Raw genomic sequence first — 27,952 nt, 5'->3', positions numbered from 1 at the left:
AAAAAGGTATAAATTCTCATCTCTCCCAGCCTCGCGTCCTCTCGTTTGGGCTCACCTGTTGCGAATTTCCACAATGTTCGAATGCTCCACTCCTTCCACCCTTTCAAGTAATAATACAAAAAATCCATTACTTTCATCCAAAGAAAATAATTTCTTATGTTGTATGCATTATAACAAAATATGAAGCTTGAAACAAACTAATACAAGATTGACAACTTAATTAGTATTTATTTCACAACATACAATAATAAACAGGTGATCATCATTTTTAACAAAGCTGATAGTGTAAGTCACTAGATTCCTGGTAGCAATAACGTGACTGATAAATACAAAAAAGTACTTACGGCTGCTAATGGGATCTCCCTTTCAACAATTTACAAATTCATTTGTACAACTTGCAAAAAAATTATATAAATGGACTAACCTGCTGTTAACATCTGTATAGGTAGGATAAAATTCCAACAGTGCTTTTGTGAAGAACTACCATTTCTAAACTAAACAGCTTCTTACCTTATAAACTAAACAGTTTCTTACCTTAAAGAGAAAAATTCACAAATACACAATTATCACTCAAAAAAGAATGATGAAACCTAAAAACACTATAATACAGGTGCTTAAACGCTCCAAGAATAGAACAGTCGAGCCTGCATCCTCCATCCCAGCCCAAGTTACTGCCAGAACCAAACTCCCCCAAGCAACATCTGCACTAATCGACTCATCTCCAGCAAATTAATCATAGTGATTACTAAGGCTTGGAATACAATAAGTCATTGAGGGGAAACACACAGATGTTGGACTTGAGAGAGCCACCTCTTGCCCACTTGAGCTGGATCAGAGTATAAATACATACAATCAAGTGTAGGTCCCAAGAAGCAAGTATACAAGCACCACTTGCTCAAACTTAATTCCACGTGGGCGGCACACAAACGACAGTCTCGTGGATAAACATTTCAACACTGATCAGAGCAATGATAAAAAAAAAAAAAATGAGACAAAGAAGTCAATAACAGATGATAACAGATGCTTGCTGCAAAATGATGCAATGTTAGCTTGTCCACACAGGACTAACCGAACTGTGATGGAAAACCAACAAGTGTTAGGGACCCACTACAATTTCAACATTGTTTTGTCAACATGTTTGTTAGCTTTTTGATATTAAGATTAAATTAAAAAACTCTACCACACAAAAACATCACTCATGGGATATAAATTCGTGTCCCTATCCTCTAATTCATTGGAATTATTCCTATCTCAACTTTACCTAGAAGTGGACATGGCTAAATCTTTTTGCATGAGTGGTGTTTGAGAATTCTTTCCTATAATGCAGATAATGGAGACAGCAGATTCATCTTGGATAGTCCCACGTGTGTGTTGGTTTTGCCCCACAGGTCAACTTAGTGACTGACCGACTGCGCTAGTGTGCTTAGCGAGCGAGCGAGCGAGGGAGGGTCGGTGAGGAGGCTGACTACCAGTCATGATGAAGGCATGCGTACGTTGCCTCACCAGCGCCGACCTGCCGCTGCCCATCCTGTTGCTTCCTACCTGCTGGCTACATACCGAGGCCTGGTGGTCACCTGAAGCGTGGAATCATATGAGGCCCTCCCATCATGGGGGCACCCATCATTGGTGGACCAGCTAACCCGGGGGCCATTTGCCCATGACCAGGCAGAGCTGAAATAGTTAACCAACACACTAAATTAATTAGTCTATCCTAAAAGATTATCCATCATCCCAAGGCAAACTAATTGGTTTAACATCACATTTTCTTATTACATAAAATACAGCTAGCATTCTAAGGAACATTACAGGAAAGTGAGCCCAAATAGGAAGGTGAGTTCTATCACAGCATTTAAATTAATTATAGACAATGAGTGCAAATCGTGCTTCAATCATATCTAAATCTAAGTTTCAATGTGCATATCAAAGTAAAAACTAACAATGTAAGAGCATCATTATACCACACATGGCCAGAACACCTCTTGACACCTGCAGCAGCCATTTACACCCTCAAAAATTATTATATACATTGGCAAGCTAACTAAGGATGGAGTAAGTTTCAGCCTTTAATTAATTACAATTTAACCCCCAAAAGTAAGTAATCCATGCAATCTAAAATATATAAATATATATATATGAATGTAAAGAGCAATAAGAATTTCTCTCTCTCTCTCTTTCTCCATATCCAAACAAAAATTCCGCTTTCAATATTTACATTAGAGAAGAATACGCATATCTGTGACTGCAGTCTGATGAGCATAACCAACGGAAGTCTACATAGTACTCATCTGAGCTGGAGTTTTCGTTTATCTTTCAGTATGTTTTGGCAAGAACTTTAAAAACGAAGTTATTTTTCATCTCAACTCATCCCAAGCTTGCATTTGACTAGGCAACCCAAACTGGCGCAAGACTTCCCCGTATAGTCACGGTACAGACCAAAACAAGTCCAATATATGAACAAATCCACAAGGGCCGTGACGAGGATTCGAACCTACGGCCGAGATCATCCCAGACACTGCCGTAATCGACTGAGATACGTCATGGAAAGAGAGTTGAAACCGAAGTTCTACTGAACTTACTGGATTTGTTCATTGATGCATCACGTTATTGTGATTTCTGTGTGTAACTCCAATATATTATAGTAGCAACCAAAGGAGTACAAAAACTGTTACTCAAAACAGTGAGAACGGAGCTACCAAAATGGAAGGTGGCTGCAAAATATAACGGGCCAGATTACCGAAGCAGTTACACAAGCACTTACGAACCTGCACATCTTTTCTCAATCTTTGGCGGCTTTGTTCACAATTATTAAACAGTTAATGAGCTCCGAAGCACCAGGAGGCTGTGTATAACAATAACAACACTTGATTGGCAAGTTTTAATGTTCGCAAACTGTTTATTAAATGTAACCAAAGTCATCAAATATTGAGGAAAGATGTACACGTTCGTAAGTACTTGCATAACCGCTTCGTGAATCTGGCCCAAGGCACGTGCGTGTGTTGTGTGGGAACAGATTAGGAAGGGAGGAATAGATTGCTACGAGATGGTAAGAGGGTGCAGCAGATCCAAAAGAGAACTGTACATGTGGGAAGTTGCCAAGAGGGTGAAGGGAGGGATGGAAAGAAGAGAAGTCCCCAAAAGTGAGACAGGATGTCACTAACAGCTGGAGGGAGAGTGAAGGGTGGGGGGTGGGTGATGACCAAGGATGGGGGGGGGGGGGGACAAAGTGCATGAGGGGAGGGGTAGGAAGGGGGGAGGTGTGTCCAAGAGCAGGAAGGGAGGGATAGGTGGGGTGAGGGGTAGGTGGGGGAGGTAGGTGTGACCATGAGGAGAGGGGGGTGGGGGGGAGGTGTGGCCAAGAGAGGGTGGGGGAGGTATGGCCAAGAGGAGAGGGGGTGGGGAGATGTGGCCAAGAACACTGGAGAGTAAGAGGGAAGGGGGACTATAACCAAAGACAGCAGGATGAGGAGGAGGAGTGTGGATGTGGAGCCATGGAGTATGAATGAAGAATAGGCAAGTCACCAGAAGAAATTGCTAAAACTATAAAAGCACAGAGAACTTTGAAAGGACATAAAGACTGGCTAAACACTGCACGATACGAGGACACGAAACTTCACTGCCACGTCGCTTGAGCCATCGAGGATCGAAAACTAATCCCGCAAGATGCAAAGGTGCAAACTGAACGGTCAGAGAGCGGCGAGGAGAGGCTTGCCAAATCAGAGGGTAACGCCCACAGGGGAGGAAGAAGAGAGCAGCCAAGAATAAGGAGCAGGAAAGGGAGGCAAAGAAAATGGGGAAGGAGGATGAGCAGAGGATGGCCAATAAAGCAAAAATGACTTTAGTATAGTACAAAGAGAGCAGGGGTGACCAAGGAGCAGGGATAACAGGCAGGGGGTGAGGAGTGTAGGAGGCATCAAAGGTGTGACATAGACAAGTGGGAAAAACAATGCCAAAGGAACGGAGGGGGGAGGAAGGGAGAGAAGCCGGGAACGAGACCAAGATGGGGAGCGAGAAACGGGGCCGAGATACAGGGTTGGAGGGGGGGGGGGCGCAGGAATTAGAAATGGGGCTAGGGGGACATGGGCAAGTGGGTGGGAACAAGGCTGAAAGGGGGAGAGGAAACAAGGCAAGGAAGGAAGGGGGGGGGGGGAGGAGGAGAAAACATGGCTGCTAGGTGAGTGGGGAGAAAAGAACAAGGTTTTTCTTGTTATTGTATAATAAAAAAAAAAGGCTACCCACCACTAACAATTTGACTTCTGTGAACAGGCTCTTTTTTCCCCATACACCTAAACACTTTCACAAGGTTAAACAAATCTCAAATTCACTACAAACATTTCACACCCTTATCTATAAACTTCAACTGCTACCTTTTTCTTACAAATTTTTGCTTTCCCAAAAAGGCCTGAACATCTACAATGCAATCTCCCCCCTCCCCCTGAAATGTTTCCTTCAAACTTCCACAAAGAATAACTTTGAGGTTTAACCTCAAGATATATCTTGAGATGATTTCGCGGCTTAGCGTACCCGTGGCCCGGTCCTCGACCAGGCCTCCTTTTTCTTACCCCCCCCCCCCCCCCACACCAGGAAGCAGCCTGTAGCAGCTGTCTAACTCCCAGGTACCTATTTACTGCTAGGTAACAGGAACAGAGCAGCAGAAAGAAACTCTGCCCATTTGTTTCCACCTCCACCGGGGATCGAACCCGGAACCTCAGGACTACAAATCCAAAGCGCTGTCATACCTCACCTGTCAGCCCCCGCCCAATTTCCATGTAAGGGGTGGCCAGGTTTATGTGAAGGTAAGGGGGGGGGGTGGCCAGGTTTATGTGAAGGTAAGGGGGGGTGGCCAGGTTTATGTGAAGGTAAGGGGGGGGGGTGGCCAGGTTTATGTGAAGGTAAGGGGGGGGGGTGGCCAGGTTTATGTGAAGGTAAGGGGGGGGGTGGCCAGGTTTATGTGAAGGTAAGGGGGGTGGCCAGGTTTATGTGAAGATAAGGGGGGGTGGCCAGGTTTATGTGAAGATAAGGGGGGGTGGCCAGGTTTAAGTAAAGATAAGGGGGGTGGCCAGGTTTATGTGAAGGTAAGGGGGGTGGCCAGGTTTATGTGAAGGTAAGGGGGGGTGGCCAGGTTTATGTGAAGGTAAGGGGGGGTGGCCAGGTTTATGTGAAGATAAGGGGGATGGCCAGGTTTATGTGAAGGTAAGGGGGGGTGGCCAGGTTTATGTGAAGGTAAGGGGGATGGCCAGGTTTATGTGAAGGTAAGGGGGGTGGCCAGGTTTATGTGAAGATAAGGGGGGGCCAGGTTTATGTGAAGGTAAGGGGGGTGGCCAGGTTTATGTGAAGGTAAGGGGGGGGCCAGGTTTATGTGAAGGTAAGGGGGGGTGGCCAGGTTTATGTGAAGGTAAGGGGGGTGGCCAGGTTTATGTGAAGGTAAGGGGGGGGGGCCAGGTTTATGTGAAGATAAGGGGGGTGGCCAGGTTTATGTGAAGGTAAGGGGGGGGCCAGGTTTATGTGAAGGTAAGGGGGGTGGCCAGGTTTATGTGGAGGTAAGGGGGGGGGCCAGGTTTATGTGAAGATAAGGGGGGGGCCAGGTTTATGTGAAGGTAAGGGAGGTGGCCAGGTTTATGTGGAGGTAAGGGGGGGGCCAGGTTTATGTGAAGATAAGGGGGGGGGGGTGGCCAGGTTTATGTGAAGGTAAGGGGGGTGGCCAGGTTTATGTGAAGGTAAGGGGGGGGGGGCCAGGTTTATGTGAAGGTAAGGGGGGGGGCCAGGTTTATGTGAAGGTAAGGGGTGGCGGCCAGGTTTATGTGAAGGTAAGGGGGGGGCCAGGTTTATGTGGAGGTAAGGGGGGGGCCAGGTTTATGTGGAGGTAAGGGGGGGGGGCCAGGTTTATGTGAAGATAAGGGGGGGGGCCAGGTTTATGTGAAGATAAGGGAGGGGCCAGGTTTATGTGAAGATAAGGGAGGGGCCAGGTTTATGTGAAGGTAAGGGAGATGGCCAGGTTTATGTGAAGATAAGAGGGGTGGCCAGGTTTATGTGAAGGTAAGGGGGGGTGGCCAGGTTTATGTGAAGATAAGGGGGGGGTGGCCAGGTTTATGTGAAGGTAAGGGGGGGTGGCCAGGTTTATGTGAAGGTAAGGGGGGTGGCCAGGTTTACGTGACGGAGGAAGGGGTAGGGGGCGAGGCTTAGATGGTGGTACAAATGGTATATTATGAACTGAAATTTTTAATATACAAAATACTTCATATTTATTATCCTATAAAATAATTATAATTGTATCCAAGATATTTCGTAGGTAAAACTGTCTTAACAGGCATAACCCCTTAGTCCAACCTCCTTGAAATTAGCATAATGCCGTCTCGACCCCTTTACCCCCCTGAAATAGAACTAAATACTGACCAAACTATGAAAATTACATTATTTTTAACCAATCAATTTTATTATTGTTAACACATTTCTTAATCTTAAACAAGGCATTAAAACGTTAATGCACTCTCAAGGCATTCAACCGAGAATTGTAACTATATAAATTATTTAAACGCATTAATCATACAAGTGTTTTATCCAAACATTTGTTAAAGACCAAAGAGGATTGTGTTGGATGAGCTGCCGACAAGGTCTCGGGGAACTGACATACTCACCGATGCTCAGGGGGATATTAAAGGATCAAGCACAATTCAAGATAAAGATTACTTACCTTGTGGTAGACCTAGGGGTGGTCTCATACCTCCTAATGGGAGGGGGGGCATGCCAGTGGGCATCGTAGCAACTGCAGGTGACATTATGGGCTGAGTCATTATTGGTTGCATGTTCGGCCGCATAATGGCTGGAAGAGATACCGGTATGGCCATGTGCCCAGTAGGCACCATAGCTGGTGACATGGTGGTTACCATAGTGGGACCTATGGTTGATACCATAGGGGGGGCCTCGACCACCACACCAGGGTGAGCGGGCCGCACCCCTGCATGATGGGACATCATCCCACTCATAGCCATTGCTGCAGCAGCAGCACTGACTTGGTTGTAACGCGCCATCTTCATTCGACGCTCCTCCTGGAAACAAACACAAACTGATGACTTATTCAGCTCTTACCGCTTAAGTGTGATTTTAGATTTCAAATGTTGATCTTGACAGCAGTTGTGAAGTGGCTGATCCTATTGTATATAAAATAATCCAGGTCTGGCAATGACACAGTAGAGGCGGGTTGCACCTGTGTGTCTAAACACATCGCCGGTGGGTAGAAATGGTCCAGGCAGGCAGGCACAAGTTGAGAGAGGCGTGAAGGTGCAGTACTCACGGGTGGAGACTCCACGCGCTGGGGGGGTGGAGCCGGGGCAGGAGCCCGGGCCCTTTGTGGGGAGGCTCGGGGAGCCAACTGGTACCGAGGCATACCTGCCCGCTTCTCTTCCTACGTGAGGGTGAGAGGGAGACACGTGAACACAGTACAGCCCCACCACAACCCATGCTGCCACCACGCTCCCATCACACTCCCACCACCAGCCAACACAACAAAACTCTTTTTCCCTTATCCCAGTTAGCTATTCCCTATCTAATCCACACACAAAAAGAATCAAGCTAGTGTTAAATTTTTCCACTCAAAACAAAATACAACCCGTGAACCAAAATGTAAAAATGAGCAAGCTCAATTTTACATGTATACTAATTTCCCATTTCGGACAGATTAAAACTTATTCCTTATTAAGTACTCAAATAAGTGTCACTACTGAGAATGTACTTTACATAAGTTTAACAATAAAAACTTACCTTTCTAAAACTGGCAGCCTTACCTTTGTCTCTGACGTGTCTTTTGCCTACTAAAGTATTGACGGAATTATGATCCCATGCTATTAAATAATGTATGCTAGTACAGTACTTTAAATGTGCAACAGTATTATACTGTATAACTAAAAATTTATATTCCCCAAAAATATTTGGAATTATTTAAATTTTCATACTATTCATATGCAAAATTAACTAGGTGCACAAACTTGAAAATTAAACTATTCAATTTGACTCTTTTCAGATTAATTATTTATGGTCAATCATTTTATACCTAGGTTTCTAGTTTATTGCTGGGTGGTTATCAATCAACGGAGTTAAAGTTTGGTGCCCGAGTGCACTATGCCCAGGACTTCAATGTTAAGGTTTTGACCATCTTGAAAAGACAGCTAATTTTATTTTTTTAATGCAACTGATAATCAAATTGCTTCAATTTTGAGTATTTTTTCCTAGGTTACACAATAAATAATTATCCTTCACCGTCATGTTCACAGAGAACTTTTATCCGTAAAACCTATACGGTATTACAGTGTTTGGTAATATTCCCAAGCCTCTTAACAGCATCACTATTGTATATCCATCCATCAAAGGCAAGACGACGACAAAACTGGAAACGCAAAGATTATACAAGTCCCCTTTCTTAACATCTAAAAAGCTTTGCATTACAGGTACTGTAAGTGGTATGACTGCTTTCACAGATGATCTAGTAGAAGACCACCACACAATGAGGCAAACATAAAACAGTTCTGGCCAAGTAGTAATGTGCTGGCAATGTGGTGCCAAAAACTCGAGCAGAAAAAATACCGTACAGTATATAAAAATTGTCTTTTTCTATGCATAAATAATCTTCAACTGTCTTAACTAGAAGAAAACAATAACTTTGACCATAAAGTAGCAGACATTGATTTACCCTGAAATAAATCAAGTTGTTTGCCAAGGGGGTGGGGGGATGCTAGCATGAATTGAGTCTTCTGAGCACTTACACTCTATAGAAACAAAAAACTACTCTGATTAAAATTGCATATAGAAATGCAGGACTAAATTAATTTCAGAACAATTTATTTTGCTGGTATTTACATAAACTGGGGACTGATAAGTTTTTGATATCTGATAATATCATTGGACTGATAAGTTTTTCATTTGAATTATATATATACAGTATATATATATATTTTCTTACATTTACCATAATACAGTGCCGAGTTAGTTTGTCCATCTTTTCCAGCACTGAGTAAGACATAGATAGAACCGTTTTATCCACTTTGAAAAATAATTAACGCAAAAAATTACCATTTGAGCTAGAAAAACCTCTCTAAACTGAAAGACAAATATAAACGGTAAAAAATCTACACCAAGACTCTCTTGTCACGGTCAAATTTGAGAAAATGCAGCTCGCCCACAAAAAGCCAAAGCTTATTTCTGTACAGTAATTTCATCGCAGAGAAATAAATTCACCGATGTGACTTCCTTAACGTAAATAACAACATGGGATCACACCTTTTGTTATTCAAGACACACTATACGTCTTGACAATAATAAATCTTGCTATTCTTCACATTACCTGACTACTGCTCACTGTACTTCCAGTCCTGGCTTCCTACTTCTGCAACTAGTCTAGCATTAAAAATAAATAAAAATAAATAAATAAATGAACAATATGTTTGTGTTGGCCGGGGTGTGTGGACAGTCTGCGAGCAGCTGAAAGCCCAAAATCACCTGTTAATCCCAAGGAGAGAGAGACAAAAGAGAGGGAAAGATTTGAACGAGTGGTGGAGACACCCTACTCTCTCCCTCTCTCTCTGAATTAAGCCAGGTTATTGAGGAAATTACAACACTTTCAATAAACTTAAATGTCCACATTCTACTACACATGAAGCAGAATTTTTACAAGTGAAAAATAATTTAACAATTCCAATTTATTCAACTTGAAAAAAAATAAATAAAAAGTTTAGAGCAACATGATACTAATACAGAAAATAAACATTATTACACATGTATGTATATATAAACCATGTATATATATTTATATATACATAAATGCAGTTGCCATTTGTATACACACTAAGGAGTAGTTGTATTTACCACAATAACTTGGACAATACTGATGCTTCACCATGCACCACGGACATGAACAATTCATGAGCCAAATGTGTTAAAACTGATAGGAGGAGGCCCCAAACACTACTTACAAGATAAAGTCAATAATCTAAAGCATTTCGGGTTAGACTAAGATCAACAGCTTGCCATAACTTGATCCTACCTGCCATACATCATGCAAAACCATACAAGACAAAAACTTCAGAATCTTTTTTTCAAACCTTACCGACAGCATTCATTCTCTCACTACAGCTCGTTAAACATTCTGGTAAACATTTCAAGAGTAAAAATTTGGCTTCCTCTCGAGATGATTTGATCGATTGATTTGGCTTCCTATGAGCTTCCTATGACTCATCAGCTAAATTTTGTGATAGACAAATGTCAAAGAAATTAAATTTAAATCAACCCTACAGAACTCCAACCACATTAAACATAAGCGGGGAAAATACATGCCAAATGAAGGGTAAACAAAATTCGACAGCCAATTTTCAACTTGTTTAAGCAAATTGGCTCCACGTTGTCAATACTGAGTAAATGCACTTCTAAAATATTAGGACAAGCCATATATTTTGGAATTATTTGTTTCTTCTAGTACAGCAAAACCCTTTGTTAATACATTAAAAATAAACATCTAGAAACATGCATATGAAACACAAGTCCATAATCTGTAACCTAGATGGGCCAAGAGGTCTGATTTAATTTGATGACCAAACCACACATCAGAAAATGGAAAAACAACAACGATTTGGTCCACCCTAGACCACTGTCATGTAGTGTGATAGAAGAGACGAAGGTACGAGCAAATTAATAAGGAAAGCGAGACGAGAGTTCCGAGGGGCAGGTAAGAAATAGATAAGAGTAAGGTGAAAGGTAGGAATAGGATAAAAGGTAAGAAAGGGTAGGGAGGGGAGGTAGGGGGGGGGGGGGGGGAGGGACCATTATGGCTAAAGTCCATAATGGTCCAGGACGAACCGAATCATCATTGTTTCTCCATTCTTTAATATGTGGTTTGGTCATCATATCTTCAGCCATGTTATTGTGACTCATTGTCTACATACTGATTTAATTTGCCTTTCTTAGCAGATTAACCTAGATAAGAGATTAATATAGAGAAAGATTCATAAAGACAACAGAATTCATTCACCCAATCTACAGTACAACTCGAAAATACCTCGGCACTGTCACACAAGAAAAAAAATCCTCCGCACCAGTGCCCTACCGATTTACACAACTGCACAAGAGGGCTTAATGGCAATTATTTAAAATACTTTACTGTAAAGCAAACACACACATGCATCACCAAACTCAATCTTACTCATAACCATCTTGTGCACTCTCTACACTCAATCCCCACTTCCTCACAGACTTGCACTTATTACCACCATCCATTCATCATGACCAAATCATATTGCATTTTTATCCTTCTTATAATTTACAATTATTTTGCACTCTACACTTGTCCATTGTTTATACTCCTTACACAACATATTCATCTTATTCTATTGTTCTAAATCTAAATCTAGTCATACTCTTGCAGTACCAGTATCTTCAGATGATACAAAGTAGAGGATAGGCACTCCCACATCCTCATACAGCCACATCTTGGAATTTCACACTTGCTGCACTCAATTTTTCATCCCTGATTTACTCCATTACTCTTGTACAAGTTTTATTACTCTCATGATTTAAAGACCAAAGACTTTAAAATTATGACTTTTTCTATTTCACATAGTTTTCATTCTCCTACACACTTATTCTGACCACACTCATCCATCAGTCTTCTCACACATCAACAAAGTTTTTGAACTCCTCTACATACATGTATAAATTCCCACCAGATAAACTGTATCAACATTAGATTTTATATAAAGAATCCCTAAATCTGCACAACTTGGCAGAATGTGAGGAGCTGAGAAAGGCCACGACAATGGGAGTGCACGGCAACTGCGTGAGAGGACATGGCAAGCGAGCGTAAACAATGTACAGGATGTGACCAGACACAAAGCTGGGTGGATACAGTGTACATGTAAGAGTGAATGTCTTTGCATTATATATATGACTGCCTGAGAGCAGTCTACAAAATCTATCACAATCTAAATTAAACTTTCAGTTAACATTTGCAGTCATCATCAACTGCTCGAGCCACTTCACTTCACAGAGCAACTTCTGTACTACTACTACTACTATCACTATCAGTTTGTGCAACTCTACACACTAATCTTGACCGCCTTTATCAAGCACACTGCAGATACACAAAACACAGGACTAAGGTTCATTTATCCAGAGGCTTTCTCCAGCCTCCATGATTAACTTGTTTCTTACAGTATATAACTACCAATGCTCTCACCTAATATCTTAACATTTTGTACTTTTTCCCCTTGAATCCTTGTGAGGTACAATCGCCCTTTCACAAACGTGTAATCTAAAAATCCTTCAGATATTTCGTTCACTTTCTCAACACTTATCTCCAGTTTCTTCTGTTCCTCATATAATCCTTAAACAGCTCAGCAAATTAACACTGTTGACCAACAATCCTATACACTGTGGTGCACATGGTATATTTTGCTCACGCTCGGAAAAAAAATCTTCACACACTATGAAATTCATAAAAATAGTAACATGGATAAGCAAGCACCACACTCTAGCAGACATCCACCACCCAAAGCTTCATAAAACCATATTTACAGTGTTCCTTGTAAATTATAATTCACTGCCAACCAATACATTCACTTCCACATCACAACCCACTTTTATCTCCGTTAATTAAACCTCAAAGAAAAACTAACAATTATATATATGGCATACAGTATGAAATTTGGCCTGAATTTATTTAACAGGATTTCACATCCAGCACAAAAGCAAACAAATCTACACAAAAATATATCATCTTCACCGTTAAGAAATGTTTCTGACCTCCTCCCCCTATACAGTATAAACAGCTGTGCTACATGCTCCAAGCTGAAAACATGTAACCCCCTTTTTTTGCAAATATCACCAGTTATATCTGACTTTTAATGGCTTAAAACTAACTTCTAAAGCATTTACTTCACAACCATCAAATATAATCCAAATCTCCAAATTAACCAAATAAGTTAAATCTCCACAAATGATAATTTTCATGGTCATATGATATGGCTAGTTATACTATCAACAAAAAATACTTCCACCTCAAGGTGAAATCTGATTTAAGTGTCACTGAGAAGTCGATCAATCAGTTAGGCATTTGGCACGTACCTATACATAATTTAACAACACTACTTGCAATTATACTGAAATAAAAACAAAGACCAAAATTATTTTCAGGAACTTTTGACAAGAAGTTAAACAAAATTTAAACAAAGCAGCTACTTCAAATCTTCTAACTGACCACTGCAAATATATTTTAAGAATATGACCATGACTATGATAACAAAATAATCCTTTTTTTTTTTTAATCCCACCCTCATATATCACCTGATATAAATGATAAACACACACAAACTAAACATTACCATAATTACCACTAAGAGGAAAAATGTTCAATATCTGAAACAATACTAATGAACAAATACACCCAACAAATACCTCACACAAGCCTGAATTCTTCAACACTGGGAATGTTGTGGCCTTTCTTCTGACGTGACCAGAGTGAACGCAAAACCTAAAGCCTTGGTTGCTTTTGAAAAATGGGAAGACAAATGTGGCATAAAACCCCCCCTGGGCATGGAGAAATCAGCTATTTAATACCTTTTGTAAGAGGCAAATATCCAGCAAAGCATATATTATACCAAGATCAAACAGCACTATATACAACTCTGCCCCATTGCTGGAGGTAGAGCCTTTACTGTTTAGTTGGTAGACGAGTGCATTCCCGACATGACCACAACGGCATTACCACTGGTGACAAACAATGCCAATACTCATTCTCACTCAAGTGCTACAGATGAATTGAGGCATTAGTGAGTATATATCTCCAACTGATTATAACGTGCACTAGCAGCAGCATGGAACAGATCAGGTAATAAAGACACTGCCTTTATCTAGCCAGTAAAATTTGCAACCTGGATTATGACACGTCTGATAATACTAATCTTTATTACCCGATTTACTGGAGTTAGTACATAGCAACACACACACTATTCCCCTAAGAAGTCAAAATACTCTACTGTAGCTTAAATTAGCTAATTAGAGATTGTAAGCATCACCGTGAGAAAAGATGTCGATATGATCTTTCCCTCCCCCCACCCACATACCAGAGAGATGTCCTCCTCTGGGTGTATAATACGGGAGTTGGCAGACACCGTAGTTATTAGTGCAGGTTTCTTGGGCTCCATCTTGTCTTGGGATCCACTGTTAATACCTGAAGACTGGTTGTTGGGAACAGACTGACCGTTAGCTTGACTATATGCTGGAAATGCCGGTTTAACTGGGCCAATTTGACTGCTGGTGGTTGTGTTATGCTGTCGGGGAAAAATAATACAAATTAATATAACTTGTAAGTCAATGCCTATCGAGGTAATGACATGAAAATTGCCCAAATCAAGAATTGAAATAACTTCTTTAATAAAATTCCATTTTGGTTTAATGTTAAGCAAAACTTTACATTTTCATAGTGTGATCTCCCATCAGCAATTGTGTATTAGTTATTCCAAACTTTCCGTGATGCCTTGTCCCCTCTGTGGGGATGGCAAGAGAGATCATTAACATAACCAAGAATGAACACCTGAAACATCAAATAATTCTGCATGCTGATATTGCAATCATACAAGTCAGTCACCATTTACTTCCATTAAAAAAAAAAAAAAACGAAAAAAATAAAAAGTGCTTATTGAGCACTTGGAATAAGTCCATCCCAAGTGCAAAAGTTGGAAGAGACAAAAACCAACAGGATAAAATAAGACAACTGAAAAACGGTTTATGGGCATGGACGAGGGTGAAGGTGGCGGTGAAAAGCAGCAGACCCCTTTACTCGCCAGTGTAGCGAGAGCAGACCCCCCTCCCCAAATAATAACAATAGGGATGCGCACACACACACACGCGCGCGCGCACACACGCGCGCGCGCGCGCGCGCACGCGCGCGCACGCACGCACGCACACACGCACACACGCACACGCACACACACACGCGCGCGCGCACACACACACACACACACACACACACACACACACACACACACACACACACACACACACACACACACACACACACACACACACACACACACACACACACACACACACACACACACACACACACACACACACACACACACACACACACACACACACACACACACACACACACACACACACACACACACACACACACACACACACACACACACACACACACACACACACACACACACACACACACACACACACACACACACACACACACACACACACACACACACACACACACACACACACACACACACACACACACACACACACACACACACACACACACACACACACACACACACACACACACACACACACACACACACACACACACACACACACACACACACACACACACACACACACACACACACACACACACACACACACACACACACACACACACACACACACACACACACACACACACACACACACACACACACACACACACACACACACACACACACACACACACACACACACACACACACACACACACACACACACACACACACACACACACACACACACACACACACACACACACACACACACACACACACACACACACACACACACACACACACACACACACACACACACACACACACACACACACACACACACACACACACACACACACACACACACACACACACACACACACACACACACACACACACACACACACACACACACACACACACACACACACACACACACACACACACACACACACACACACACACACACACACACACACACACACACACACACACACACACACACACACACACACACACACACACACACACACACACACACACACACACACACACACACACACACACACACACACACACACACACACACACACACACACACACACACACACACACACACACACACACACACACACACACACACACACACCACCCAATACTTGCTAAAACACTAGGCCAGTACGTTATAGAGCTTCCTGTATGCATCTTGGACTATAGACTATACGAGTAAACGCCAACAAGACAACTGCCTTAAAACTATCCCTTTATCTGGTACCTTCACAAGCATTATGTCGTCTCCAAAATTGATTGATTTATGTATCTCCAAAACTGACCTCTTTATCACCTTGGTGATACTAATTCATAGTTAAGCCTTTTTGAAGTCCAAGTTCATGCTGGTTAATGTAAGTATAACAATGGAGGAACAGCAATGTATTTAGCAGGTGATTATGACACTTGGAATAAATCAGCAGTTAAATAATACCAGAGCTTCGAAGTCTACATTCAAAGCAAACCATTTAAACTATGCAAAGGTATTGCAAAATTGTAATGTGTAAATTGTAAAAAAAAAAAATAAAAAAAAATAATGAACCATACTATGTATAGTAATTAGTAGAACTGACCATTCAACAATTTAAAATTCCCAGTTGTAGCACCCAAAATTAGGGAGAAAACAAAATTGGGACACCTTACGCTAATGAACTGGGAAGCAATGGAACTTCAGAAGAAAAAGTCCAACTCCGAAGCCACCCATTTGATAACAAGCAGGCCTCTATAATCAACCTTAACATTACCCATTTCAAAGCAACACATACAAATTTATTTCCCTATTTTATTCGGATTCCTACGTATTCATAATTTTATTGCAAAATTGGATACACACACTATTATTTTGTATTTGATTTTGTTTGTAACATCTGAATCTTATCACAAATTTGATGGACTGTGCTTCCAACCTCGCAACAGCCTTTCTGAAAAACGATATAAAATCTAGCAAAACTCTGGTCACTATTTCCTAGTATTCTCAGGATTGTGAACTATTTGTCCTGATGGAGCCGGTCGGCCGAGCGGACAGCACACTGGACTTGTGGTCCTGGGTTCGATCCCAGGCGCCGGCGAGAAACAATGGGTCGAGTTTCTTTCACCCTATGCCCCTGTTACCTAGCAGTAAAATAGGTACCTGGGTGTTACTCAGCTGTCACAGGCTGCTTCCTGGGGGTGGAGGCCTAGTCGAGGACCGGGCCGCGAGGACACTAAAGCCCCGAAATCACCTCAAGATAACTCAAGATAATGACAATGTCCACATCACAAACACACTGGCATTTCTTGCATTTAAAGCTTCTTTAAATTGAATGACAATCAGCAAGGTAATGAGCCAAGCACAATAGAAAGGGTTACAATAATATATGCAAGTGGATAATATTCCAAATGAACTAGGAATGTACATAGTTCAAATTCTTGAACACTTGCACAAGAGATGCACAGGACGTGGCCGAATAAGCCGTGGGTTTAAGGTCCATGTTTAACAAGATTGATAATGGGAAAGAAATGCTTAATAATGAAATCACAAAGAAATGAAAAGTGGAAAGCGTCATGCAAGCATTGCTAAACGAAGAAAAAGCTAAAAACATAAAATGCAAAATGCCTGCAACCGGACAGTACCCAGTACTGTATACACATGTCCGGAATAAATAAACGGCATCTCTGACACTTGTACACTCTTGCAGCCTAGTCATGTTTTTGCATGTGCTGTATTGAAGAACATAATTACAACTGTATAAAGTGACATGTGCAACAGGATGCTAAAGAGAACTTAAAATCACATGTTCGAGGATGTCACAGGCATGTGCACCCCCCTCCCCACCCTCCATACACACACACACACACAAATGAAAAGCCCTCCAAGCCAAAATCTAGGGAGCTACCTCAATTCATTCACAACTTCAGGAGCATGAATTACAGCATTAGAACAAAGTCTGAAGTTCATACATTGTGTTCCCTTTTCAAGACAACACAATACAATTGCTTAATTCAGACCTTATACATGAGCTTTTCATGATGAAAACTGGTATGAACATATAAAACTATACTTTTATATAGCTATAAACTAAATATAAATCTAAAATTAGTTATTTTATATAACCTATAAAACAAGAGACTAATTTGTATTAATAAAAAAAAATATTACACCAGATACTCTCAAAATAGTAATTAGTGTAACAATTAGTGTAAGCAATATAAAATGCTGTGTTCACACCTCTTTCTACTGACATAATTTATATTTACTTTTACAATCTACATTGTGCACAACACTTACATTGAGTATGTATATCTAAACTGCAGAATTTAGATTTGCAGATTAACAGTCTTATCTCGATAATTCCTCAATAAAATAGTTTCTAAATAGGGTTAATTACTTTCATACCCATTACTTTCCTCAGAAATTGGGTATACTATTTTCATTACCACAATCCCCAGCTTGGTATTTCCGAGATTCGTGAATGTACACATTTCTAGCAAGAAAAAAAAAGGGGGGCCTGTGTGAACTGAAGTTTTTCTAATGCTGTTGTTCTTGCTCATTATGGTGACCCAGCTTGCACAGGTCACTATCTGGCAAGTTCCATAATTCACATCCACACGAGCCCGAGGCACAATTAAATAACGGTACACCAGGCGTTTAAATTCTCTAAACATTCATTGAGAGTTTTTAAGTCCCATGTGCCGTAGGGACAGATGACAAGTGAACTCTTTAGTTTGATAGATGACCTAGATCATTTCTAGAGTATTTACCATGAACGTTCTAACACAATATTCATATCAAGATAATGCGAGTCCTGTGTGTGTTAAAGCATATTTAATAGGATTGAAAGTTAGGTTTTCAACATCTCTCAATTCTATCATTTACAGCATAGCATCTTTGGGAGGTGCAAGCAAAGCTAGAGCAGCAGTATAGCAGAAAACATCTGCCTTAAACTGCCAGGTGACAGCAGCCTAATCTCTTGTCCCTCAACTCTTTCAGCAGAGCATCAAGACAGACAGCAAGTGATTAACGACCACAACTACTTTTGTGACACCATTATCCAGGAAAATATATGCATTGAACATGACTCCATTTCACTGCAACTTTACTGAACTGGATTTATTATTTACTTAAATTATATAAATAAATAAAATATAGTAGCTATAGGACAGATGTTTCCATATTTTGATACTCTAAAGAGCTTGGTACAGTATGTTCAATTGTCAAATGCTTTGGATGCATTGAAAAACAGAGAGAGGAGAGGAGAGAGAGAGAAACAGAACTGCATTGTGAGTTGTAACACTGAGAAGTTTCCGTTACCAATAAGCTGCACAGTGTTGTTGCGTAGCCAGTCTTGAATGCAAACTGAAAATCAGAGGGTCTTTGTTCATAAGAGAAAATTAGTATGTACAGTATTTGTATACTTTTTAACAGGGTGTTTAGGGACATGACTCCACAGTTATCAGACGCTTAGCAGTTCTTGGGACTGGGAACCAGTGCCATGGGAAAGACAGACATTGACAAATGCAGTATATATCATTCTGGTGTCGAATGTCTACACACACTATTCTGGTACTCCATGTTTATGGTTAGAAAATACATGTTAAAGGGGTTATTGTAAATGCAACATGTTAGTTTTAAACTAGTTTCTCAACCATTGCACAAGATAATATTAGTGTGTGTAACACTTGAGGAAGCTGAAGCACAGAGCTTACGGATGACTGCCATAACGTCAATATCTCCTAGTACAGAATTACTCTTTGAAAGGCAAAATAATAATTGTTGGAGTCAGAGGTACAGTATCGTCTTACGTTTGACACACATTGTGCCCCCTTCACAAAGAAAAATAAAGCAGATAAAACCCTAATTTCGGGAGAGGTTGCTATGGGGAACTTTGAAAGTTCTTTAATGAATTTGATTGGAAAGACTTGCTGTTAGGCAAGGAAATAAATGAGATGCATGTCAAATTTTGTTTAATATATGATGAAGGCACAAAAAAAATTACACTAACACATATGCAGAATTAGAAAACAGGATTTGGTCAACAGAAATGGCAAGAGCGCCAGAGATCAAAAGACACAAAAATGGAATCGATATAGGAAGAGGCCAAACCCTCAAACATACCAGCAATACAAAAGAAACAATTACACAGTAGCGAAAGGCAGAAAAATTGAGAATGGGATAGCGGACAAATGTAAAACAGAACCAGGCCTATTCTATACATTCATTAAACACAAACTGCAGATAAAGGATATAAATTTAGAGGTTGAAAATGGGAAACAATGGAAAATGAAGAGAAAATGTGTGAAACATTAAACAAACAGTTCCAAAGTGTTTGTGCAAAATGAAATTTTCAGAGAACCAGACAATAAGAACTACAGAGCACATTGGGGTCTCAAGATGAAATGCAAAAAGTGCTCAAGGAGTCAAGTAGAAACAAAGCAGTTGGCCCAGACACGGTTTCACCTTGGTGTCTAAGAGAATGTGCACCCGAGTTCAACATTCCATTCCAATTGATTTTTTCAGGCATCTGTGTGTACAGGAGCCCTGGCAGATATATGGAAAACTAACAGTTCCAATCTACAAAAGTGGCAGCAGGGAAGACCCCCTTAATTATAGACCTGTATCATTGACAAGTAATCAAAATACTGAAATATAATTAAAACCAAATGGGTAGAAACACCTAGAGAAATATGATGTAATGACAGACGGTATGGTTTTCGATCTGAAAGATACTGTGTAACAAATTTACTTTGTTTCTATGACAAGGGTCACAGATTTTACAGGAGAAAGATGGCTGGGTTGACTGTAATTATCTGGACCTAAAAAAAGGCTTTCGACAGTTTCACATAAGCAGCTGTCCTGAAAACTGGAACATACTGGAAGAGACAGGGAGGCTTCTAACACAGATGAAAAATTTTGACAGAAAAATTAGGGCAGTAATCAAGAGCCAATGTATTGGCCTGGGGAAATGTCTCTAGTGGAGTACCACAGGGTATTGAGCAGTGACCTTGTACTACCCTGAACTACTGAACTGAACTACTGGCCCTGAACTACCCTCTACCACAGGGTTCAGTTCTTGTACTGGTATTGTTCTGTCTGCATAAACGACCAACCAGAAAGAATACAGAATTACAAGATCTTGTTCGCTAAAGATGCTAAGATACTAGGTAAGATAAACTTATAGACAATTGTCGTGCCTTTCAAGAAGACCTGGACAAAATAAGTATAAAGCATCACTTGGCAAATGGAATTTAATGTGAATTAATGCCAAGTTATAGTACGTGGAATAGAAGAGAACACACACAACCTACAAATTATTTGAAATAGCTTTAAACAATCTAATAAAGAGATCTAGGGGCAGTTCTGATAGAAAACTATCACCGGAGGACCACAAAGAGCATTGTGTGAGCCTTTGCTACACTTTCTAATTTCAGATTTGCTTTTAAAAATATGGATGTGAAATACTAAACAAATTAATCATGACCTTTGAGACCAAACCTGGAATATGCAGCAGTTGTATGGTGCCCATATCTTACACATATTGACAAACTGAAAAGGTGCAAAGACATTCAACTAAATGGTTCCTAGAACAAAGACAAGAGCTATGAGGTGAGATTAGAGGCACTAAATATGCCAAAACAAGATAGAAGAAAAATAAGCTATACAATGTACTGATCACAATGTACAAAATAGAATGGGAATCGACAAAATTAATAGGGAAGAATCCTGAGACCTGGAACTTCATGAATAAGAGGTCACAGATTTAAACTAAACAAAGCTGCCCAAGAAATATAAAATTCACGTTCGCAAACAGTCGTAGACGGTTGGAACAAGTTAGGCGAGACGGTGGTGGAGGCCCAAATCGTAGGTAGTTTCATAGCGTTATATGAGTGCTGAGAAGATGGGACACCACGAGCGCAGCTCTCATCCTGTAACTCCACTTGGGTGATTACATACATACTCACCAAAAATAATAAACCATTTCTGGAAATGCATCTGGCTATTTTGTATTTACCAGTATACCTCTCAAATTCCTGAACTCTTATAATACTATATGTATGGTGCCCTAGTGCTATGCCTGAACTAGGCCAAACAGTCATACCTGATGCACAAGTGAGCTATCCATAGATTGTGCAAGACACAAGGTTCTATATTCTCTTAAACTCAAACCAGTTAAATATGCCTTCTCTTGGTATTCAGCTTGCATGGTATAGACTGGTCCCAACCCAGACACACGTCAAAAATCAAAAGCATTAGGTTATTCATATTTGCCACTGGCCTCCTCCCAGGATAGATGGACCTTGAAAGCATCACAAGTAACATCAACTTGTCAATGAAGAATATTAAAAGGTGGCTTCACAATAGAGGTGCTCAAGTGGTGGTCAAAACTATCACTGCCTTATATCTTCTAATTAGTTCAAGATGGACATCAAGGCGAGTTCTAGCTCTCCTTTAATCTTATTAAGGAAAGCTACAGTTTATAAAAATACAGCTTCTATTCCCAGGATTACACAAATTTCCAGCTGTCATCAATGTGTTTAATAGGAATTTTTATTAAATGTAAAATCAGTGACATCTCCCACCAAGATGTCACTGATTTTTCCAAAGTCCAGCGACTTTGGTGTTCACCAAAGATGTCATTGTGGATGTGCTATCCTGAATATTGAAAACTTCTCCATATACAGTACCTTGACAAGAATGCCACTTCTGGTGAAGAAGGCACATATATAAAGGATCAGATATTGCACAATGTAGATTAAATCGACTTTACGTGTTAAGCGATAAAACTATCATATAATCTGGCCCTCAACATTTTGGTGCTAGCAGCATAAATATCTACAACCTTACAAAAATTATTAAAGAATTTCTCAATGTTCCTGCAGGACCAAAATACTGCACATATTGAGAAAAACTTATTAAAATAAGAGCAGCCATGACTTAAAATTATACTCCCATGATGTGAAGTATACACCTAAAGACCATTTTTTTTTTTTTTTAAACTACCTAACTCTCCTACAATACAATAAACCTATCATTTAAAACTCTCTCTCATTCTCCTTTTAACACCTAATACAAATGCCCCCATTACCAAACCTTGCCGAAACTTCAAGACTGATGGGAGGGGGAAGGGGGGGGGGGTCTAAGCTTCATTTACCAGACATGCTTCTGAACTTGCTAACCCCCCCCCCCCCCCCCCCCCCCCCCCGCCCCCAAAAGGGGGTCCAGATAATGAAGGGTTTCACTGCACCATTTTTGTGTCATAAGCACTATTAGATTCCAAGATCCATCCCAATACAGTACCACTTTCCCCCCCCCAAAAAAAATCCATTATACTATAGTTTAATAACTTCACAATGTTCCCAAGACATCTTCATTTTTTTTACAATTTAAAGGAGACAAATAAAGGGTAAAAAACAGCAAATGAGGAATAGAAGCCTTATCAAATACTATACTAAGGGAATCTATAATTAAATACTGTAGTTAAATATTCACATCAGGAATTTCAGCAAATCCACATTTGATTAAAGGGCTTGCTGGGTTATATGAATGATGATGATGGAGGATACACGCACACAATTCAAGTTCGGTTTGGAATGATGATGACTACTACTACATGGGTTAGGGAAAACTTTCTAAAGAAAAACTTACTAAAGAAAAAGAAGCAAGTTTTGTGATATTATTGATCATTTCAAACAAGTTCCTCTCCATATGCACCACAGACCATACATACCTGTGCCGCAGATGGGAAGAGTGGTTTGTTAGGTGGTTGAGACGTGCTGGGAGGGTTGGCGACAGGAGGGCCACCAGGTGGAGGCATGGGGCCTAAATGCCCCATAGGTCCACCCATCATGCCTGGTCCACCCATATAAGGAGGCATATGCCCCATTGGCCCCATGTGTCCCATCATTGGCATCATGGGTCCATTTGGACCCATCATGGGACCCATGGGTCCAGGTGGTCCCTGAGAAGGCACGGATGGGGGCGGTGGATTCGACTGGCCGGGGAGACTAGATTGCGAGTCGTCGTCGTCTTCTTCATCTTGCCGCCGACCTCCGGGACCCATTCTCCCCGCACGTTGTCTTTCGTGCTCCTTTAGATCCTCCTCCGGTATACCCTCCATTCCATATATTTCTATTTCTATATTGTTTCGATTTGGAAGGGCATTCGGAACTTTGTCTATTGTTTCCTTGTGTACCTACACAATAAAAAGAATGTATTAAAAATTGCACATGACAATTGTTGTTGCTTAGAAAATGTTGTAGAAAAACTGTTTTGGATAAATCTCCCAAGAAAAATATCACAATAAAGTTTACTGACTTTACTGAAGCAGTAAATGCAGAGCACTCCAACAAGAACTAGCCACATAGAAATATCCTCCAGAGGAAAGGCTTCCAGACCAAGGCCTACAAAAATTTGGATTTTATAAGCTTACTGGGGGTCATTCCAGGTTACCTAAATCAATCTCCAACATTTCCCTTTCCCCACTGTCACAGAGGAGATTTGAAAAGATTCTTGCAATGACAGGAAGTAAGTGTCAGAAGTGCCTGCATCTGGTTCTGTCCATGGGAAGAGTGCTGGGGCCAGATTCACGAAGCAGTTACGCAAATACTTACAAACGTGCACATCTTTCCTCAATCTTTGACAGCTCTGGTTACATTTATTAAACAGTTTACAAGCATGAAAACTTCCCAATCAACTGTTGTCATTGTTATACAGTCGCCTGGTGCTATGGAGCTCATTAACTGTTTAATAATTGTAAACAAAGCCGCCAAAAATTGAGAAATGATGTACAGGTTCGTTGGTGCTTGCATAACTGCTTCGTGACTCTGGCTCCCTGGTCACTGTAAGGCAGATATGGACTATGTTGTGCTGCTAATAGCTGCTGCCTTAGTGTGACAGAAAAGTTTAATGAAATCACTGTCAGGTCTTGTTAAAATGGGGCGGGGCCGGGGCATGGTGACACGTGGGTCGGGGCCGGGGCATGGTGGCACGTGGGGCGGGGCCAGGGCATGGTGGCACACGGGGGTGAGACCGGGGCATGATATGGCAACAAATGGGGTGGGACCGGGGCATGGTGACAAATGGGAACCAATAACCTGAATGAGCCAGGGAGATGCACGATGATGTACTCACCTAATCGTGCTTGCGGGGTTTGAGCTTCGGCTCTTTAGTCCCGCCTCTGAACTATCAATCAAATGACGAGCAAGAAAACTAAGGATGTATCTTTAGTCTGAGGGTAGTGAAATAGGCAGAATGCACTGGGTACAGGTCAGCTCCACACAAGATATCAAAAAATATGTAAATATGATACATATACAAGAAAATCTGTAGGGTTCGGTAGGCATTCCCCCAAATAATGATAATGAAGGGGCCAAGGAACTGGATCCTATTCTCTGTAAACTAAACTACAGCAGGCAAGTACTTACCTGCATACAATGGATGGATAAACCTGGACCTGTGTATAATTTCTTGTGACATATATGACATTTGAAGTGTTTGGCTTTCTGATGCTGTATTAAAATTTTTTCATCGTCAAATTCCCGGTTGCAGTACCTGGAAAAGTTTACACGCACATTAGCACAAAATATTAGGCAATTTATAGTATTAATTACAACTGGCCTTTACCTACTGTACTGTGCATGAATTAACAACCTTAGGCAGTTTTCAAATTAGGCTATTGTACTGTACTAGTATTTAATTATCCCACTAAATTTTATATAAAAAAATTGAATGAATTGGCTTAAAAACAAAATTTAGACCATATTCCACTGCTGAAGGAGTTCAAATTTAGGACAACTGGCTGTTACATAAAAGGTACCAAGGCTAATGTTCCTACTGTGCTGCTGACCGGAGTTGCATAATGGATCTCTCAACCTCACATTCAATGAAAGCAAATGTGCTTCATGGCACTTGCTCTTAATTTACTAAACTTGCTTTATCCAGATCTTATACTAAAACTACTATGAAGACTTGCCAGTAAAACATTCCTTAAAGCCTCTAGGTTATATTATACAGGTATAATGTACTCAATGGTATGGGGACACAAGGTATACAAAGCTACACAAGGTATGGGGTCCCCGTGTCAACTTTGCTAATGCTATCTGAAACTTGAAGGTTGAAACAAATATATTATTACCAAATGAATCAAGTCATTTTGGCACCTCACTGAGAGTACAGAAAGAGGAGTCATGACCAGGTTGTGGGGACGACCGCCGGAGTCCTGATGATCTCCAGGTCAAACCCACTCATGTGTTGAGATTTTTAATTCTTTTACAAACAGGGTGGTAGACGGTTGGAACAAGTTAGGTGAGAAGGTGGAAGGCCAAAACCGTCAGTAGTTTCAAAGCGTTTTATGACAGTGCTGGGTAGGTGGGACACCACAAGCGTAGCTCTCATCCTGTAACCACACTTGGGTGCCAGTATCGCTGTGTGGCTGCCAACTATGGGACTATATAATGCTGACCTTGGCAAGCTATATTGTATTTTTCAGATTTACCTTAGGGGCCCAGCCTCTCAATCACTGATGTTACCTGGTTCATACCTACACCAGAATTCACAAACAAACTTCTATTGTAACAGTTACTACCTATATTGCTAACAGCATTAGCTCATCAGGTATTCGCATACAAGTGGTCACTATCTTTTGCTAGAAATATCAACACAATTCAAAGAAAACATAACATTGATAAGTATAACAGTGCAGTAAGTCTCAACTTATCTGTCTAGAGGGCAGAGTTTGATACTCGTTATTAAGGAATTGCTGACAACTTACAGAGACAAGTTGTTTAGAACTTAAATCCTCTTGAAGTCAATCCTGTGTTACATGAGCTGCATGTGCAAAGTGATGTGGTTCCACTCTAACCCATTAATCTACAGATGTAGAACTCCTAAAGTATCTTAATTATATAGTATGTACAATGTCTCTAAATATGACACATTTTGAGCTATACGAGCGACTCAAACCGAGGTTGTAATTTGATGCCGTCACAATTATAAGCATAAAAATTCCTGTCCTGTGTACTTCTGAATAAAACTAATCAATATTTGCATGTTAAATATTTGTTGTGAATGTCCAAGCATAATACTATTGACACTACAGACATACCTTGGCCATTTGATCATTCCACGTGGTGGCGTGATGACCCCAGTACTAATTTTCAATAATGTTTCTAAAGATCCATTATTTATTCCACAAGTAAAAAAAAACTTCCATCCCCCCCCCCCCTGTGTACCAGTTCTATAGTCATAAGTACTACAATAAAAATACTATTGACCAAACATAAGTTAGAATATATCATGTACATAATGGTCCAGAAGAGTTCACCGTGGACAAAAATAAAACACTTTTGGAGAAATGTGATCATGGACCGATAGGCTAATACTAATTTAATATTCTAACTGCCTAATACAACGTACCTCGAGACGAGTTTCAACTGAATTCTTCCAGACCTGTCCACTCTTCACTAGCAAGATCTACAAAATCAAACCTAAAAATTCAAGCCACACATTCAAGTCATCCGGATCAAACCAAAACATAAAAAAATAATTAACCAGAAAGAGATCGCGGCGAAGAATACCAAATAGCGAATGAGTTGAGCGAGCGAGAGGCTCCAAGGCCGTGAGGAGGATATCAAGGGAATAAAAATAGCCTAGCAGCCGTGTGCGGCTTCCATATACCCTGCCGTCGCCCACAACCCCCTTATAATACCTCTCCTGCAGCTACTCCTACAACCTGTGCATCTCCCACGCCGGGCATCACAACCAGCCGGGGGCCACAACACACAGATATACAACAGTTATGACCCAAATACTTTTGGGGCGGCTCGGTGCATCGATCGGCAGAGGGGGTGGACGATGGAGACCCAGTACCAGCGGCTAGATCCCTATTTTACCCGTCTAGAGGAGGGCCCAGGGGCCCTGCGGGCCCTTCAGGCCCACCTAGGGGCCAGCACCACCACTTACCAACACCAGGGTTTAGTCTGCTTCTTCTTCTTGCGGCCCATTTTTGCGTGAGAGTCGAGCGGGGAGACGGGGAGTGTGAAAACAATATGGCAGGGTGCGTCGTACTGGACCCCCGGGAGCACGCATGCGTCTCCCCGCCCCGCTAGGT

At 41.0% G+C, this 27,952-nt stretch overlaps 1 protein-coding gene across 10 annotated transcripts; it reads right to left on the bottom strand.

The window, feature by feature from the left end:
• Positions 1-208: 208 nt before the first annotated feature.
• LOC123767612 (BUB3-interacting and GLEBS motif-containing protein ZNF207) lies at positions 209-27,952 on the bottom strand. 10 transcript variants are annotated; one of them, XM_045757415.2, is made up of 8 exons: positions 27,805-27,952; positions 25,269-25,395; positions 23,573-24,037; positions 19,159-19,203; positions 14,100-14,306; positions 7,202-7,399; positions 6,689-7,043; positions 209-1,692 (listed from the first exon to the last, which is right to left on the bottom strand). In XM_045757415.2, exons 1-8 carry the CDS (start codon positions 27,843-27,845, stop codon positions 1,571-1,573), a joined length of 1,560 nt encoding a protein of 519 aa, XP_045613371.1. In that variant the 5' UTR covers positions 27,846-27,952; the 3' UTR covers positions 209-1,570. The 10 variants fall into 10 exon arrangements, with proteins under 10 accessions (XP_045613371.1, XP_045613372.1, XP_069166591.1 ...); XM_045757416.2 differs by having other exon boundaries at positions 209-1,671; XM_069310490.1 differs by having other exon boundaries at positions 209-1,671; positions 7,289-7,399.

Source organism: Procambarus clarkii, chromosome 67, assembly GCF_040958095.1.
Source record: "Procambarus clarkii isolate CNS0578487 chromosome 67, FALCON_Pclarkii_2.0, whole genome shotgun sequence".
In the NCBI taxonomy this organism is placed as follows: domain Eukaryota; kingdom Metazoa; phylum Arthropoda; class Malacostraca; order Decapoda; family Cambaridae; genus Procambarus; species Procambarus clarkii.
The sequence above is the reverse complement of the archived record's forward strand: the minus strand, read 5'-3'. Positions and strand labels throughout refer to the sequence as shown.

What these genes read in the sequence shown, in the direction of transcription:
- LOC123767612 (XM_045757415.2), bottom strand. Translation starts at nt 27,845, where the DNA reads ATGGGCCGCAAGAAGAAGAAGCAGACTAAACCCTGGTGTTG. An exon ending in CAGACTAAACCCTGGTGTTG is followed by an intron (nt 25,396 to 27,804) that starts GTAAGTGGTGGT and finishes AAACTTTTCCAG; the next exon opens with GTACTGCAACCGGGAATTTG. An exon ending in ACCCCTAGGTCTACCACAAG is followed by an intron (nt 1,693 to 6,688) that starts GTAAGTAATCTT and finishes TAATTAATTTAG; the next exon opens with TGTGTTGGTTAACTATTTCA.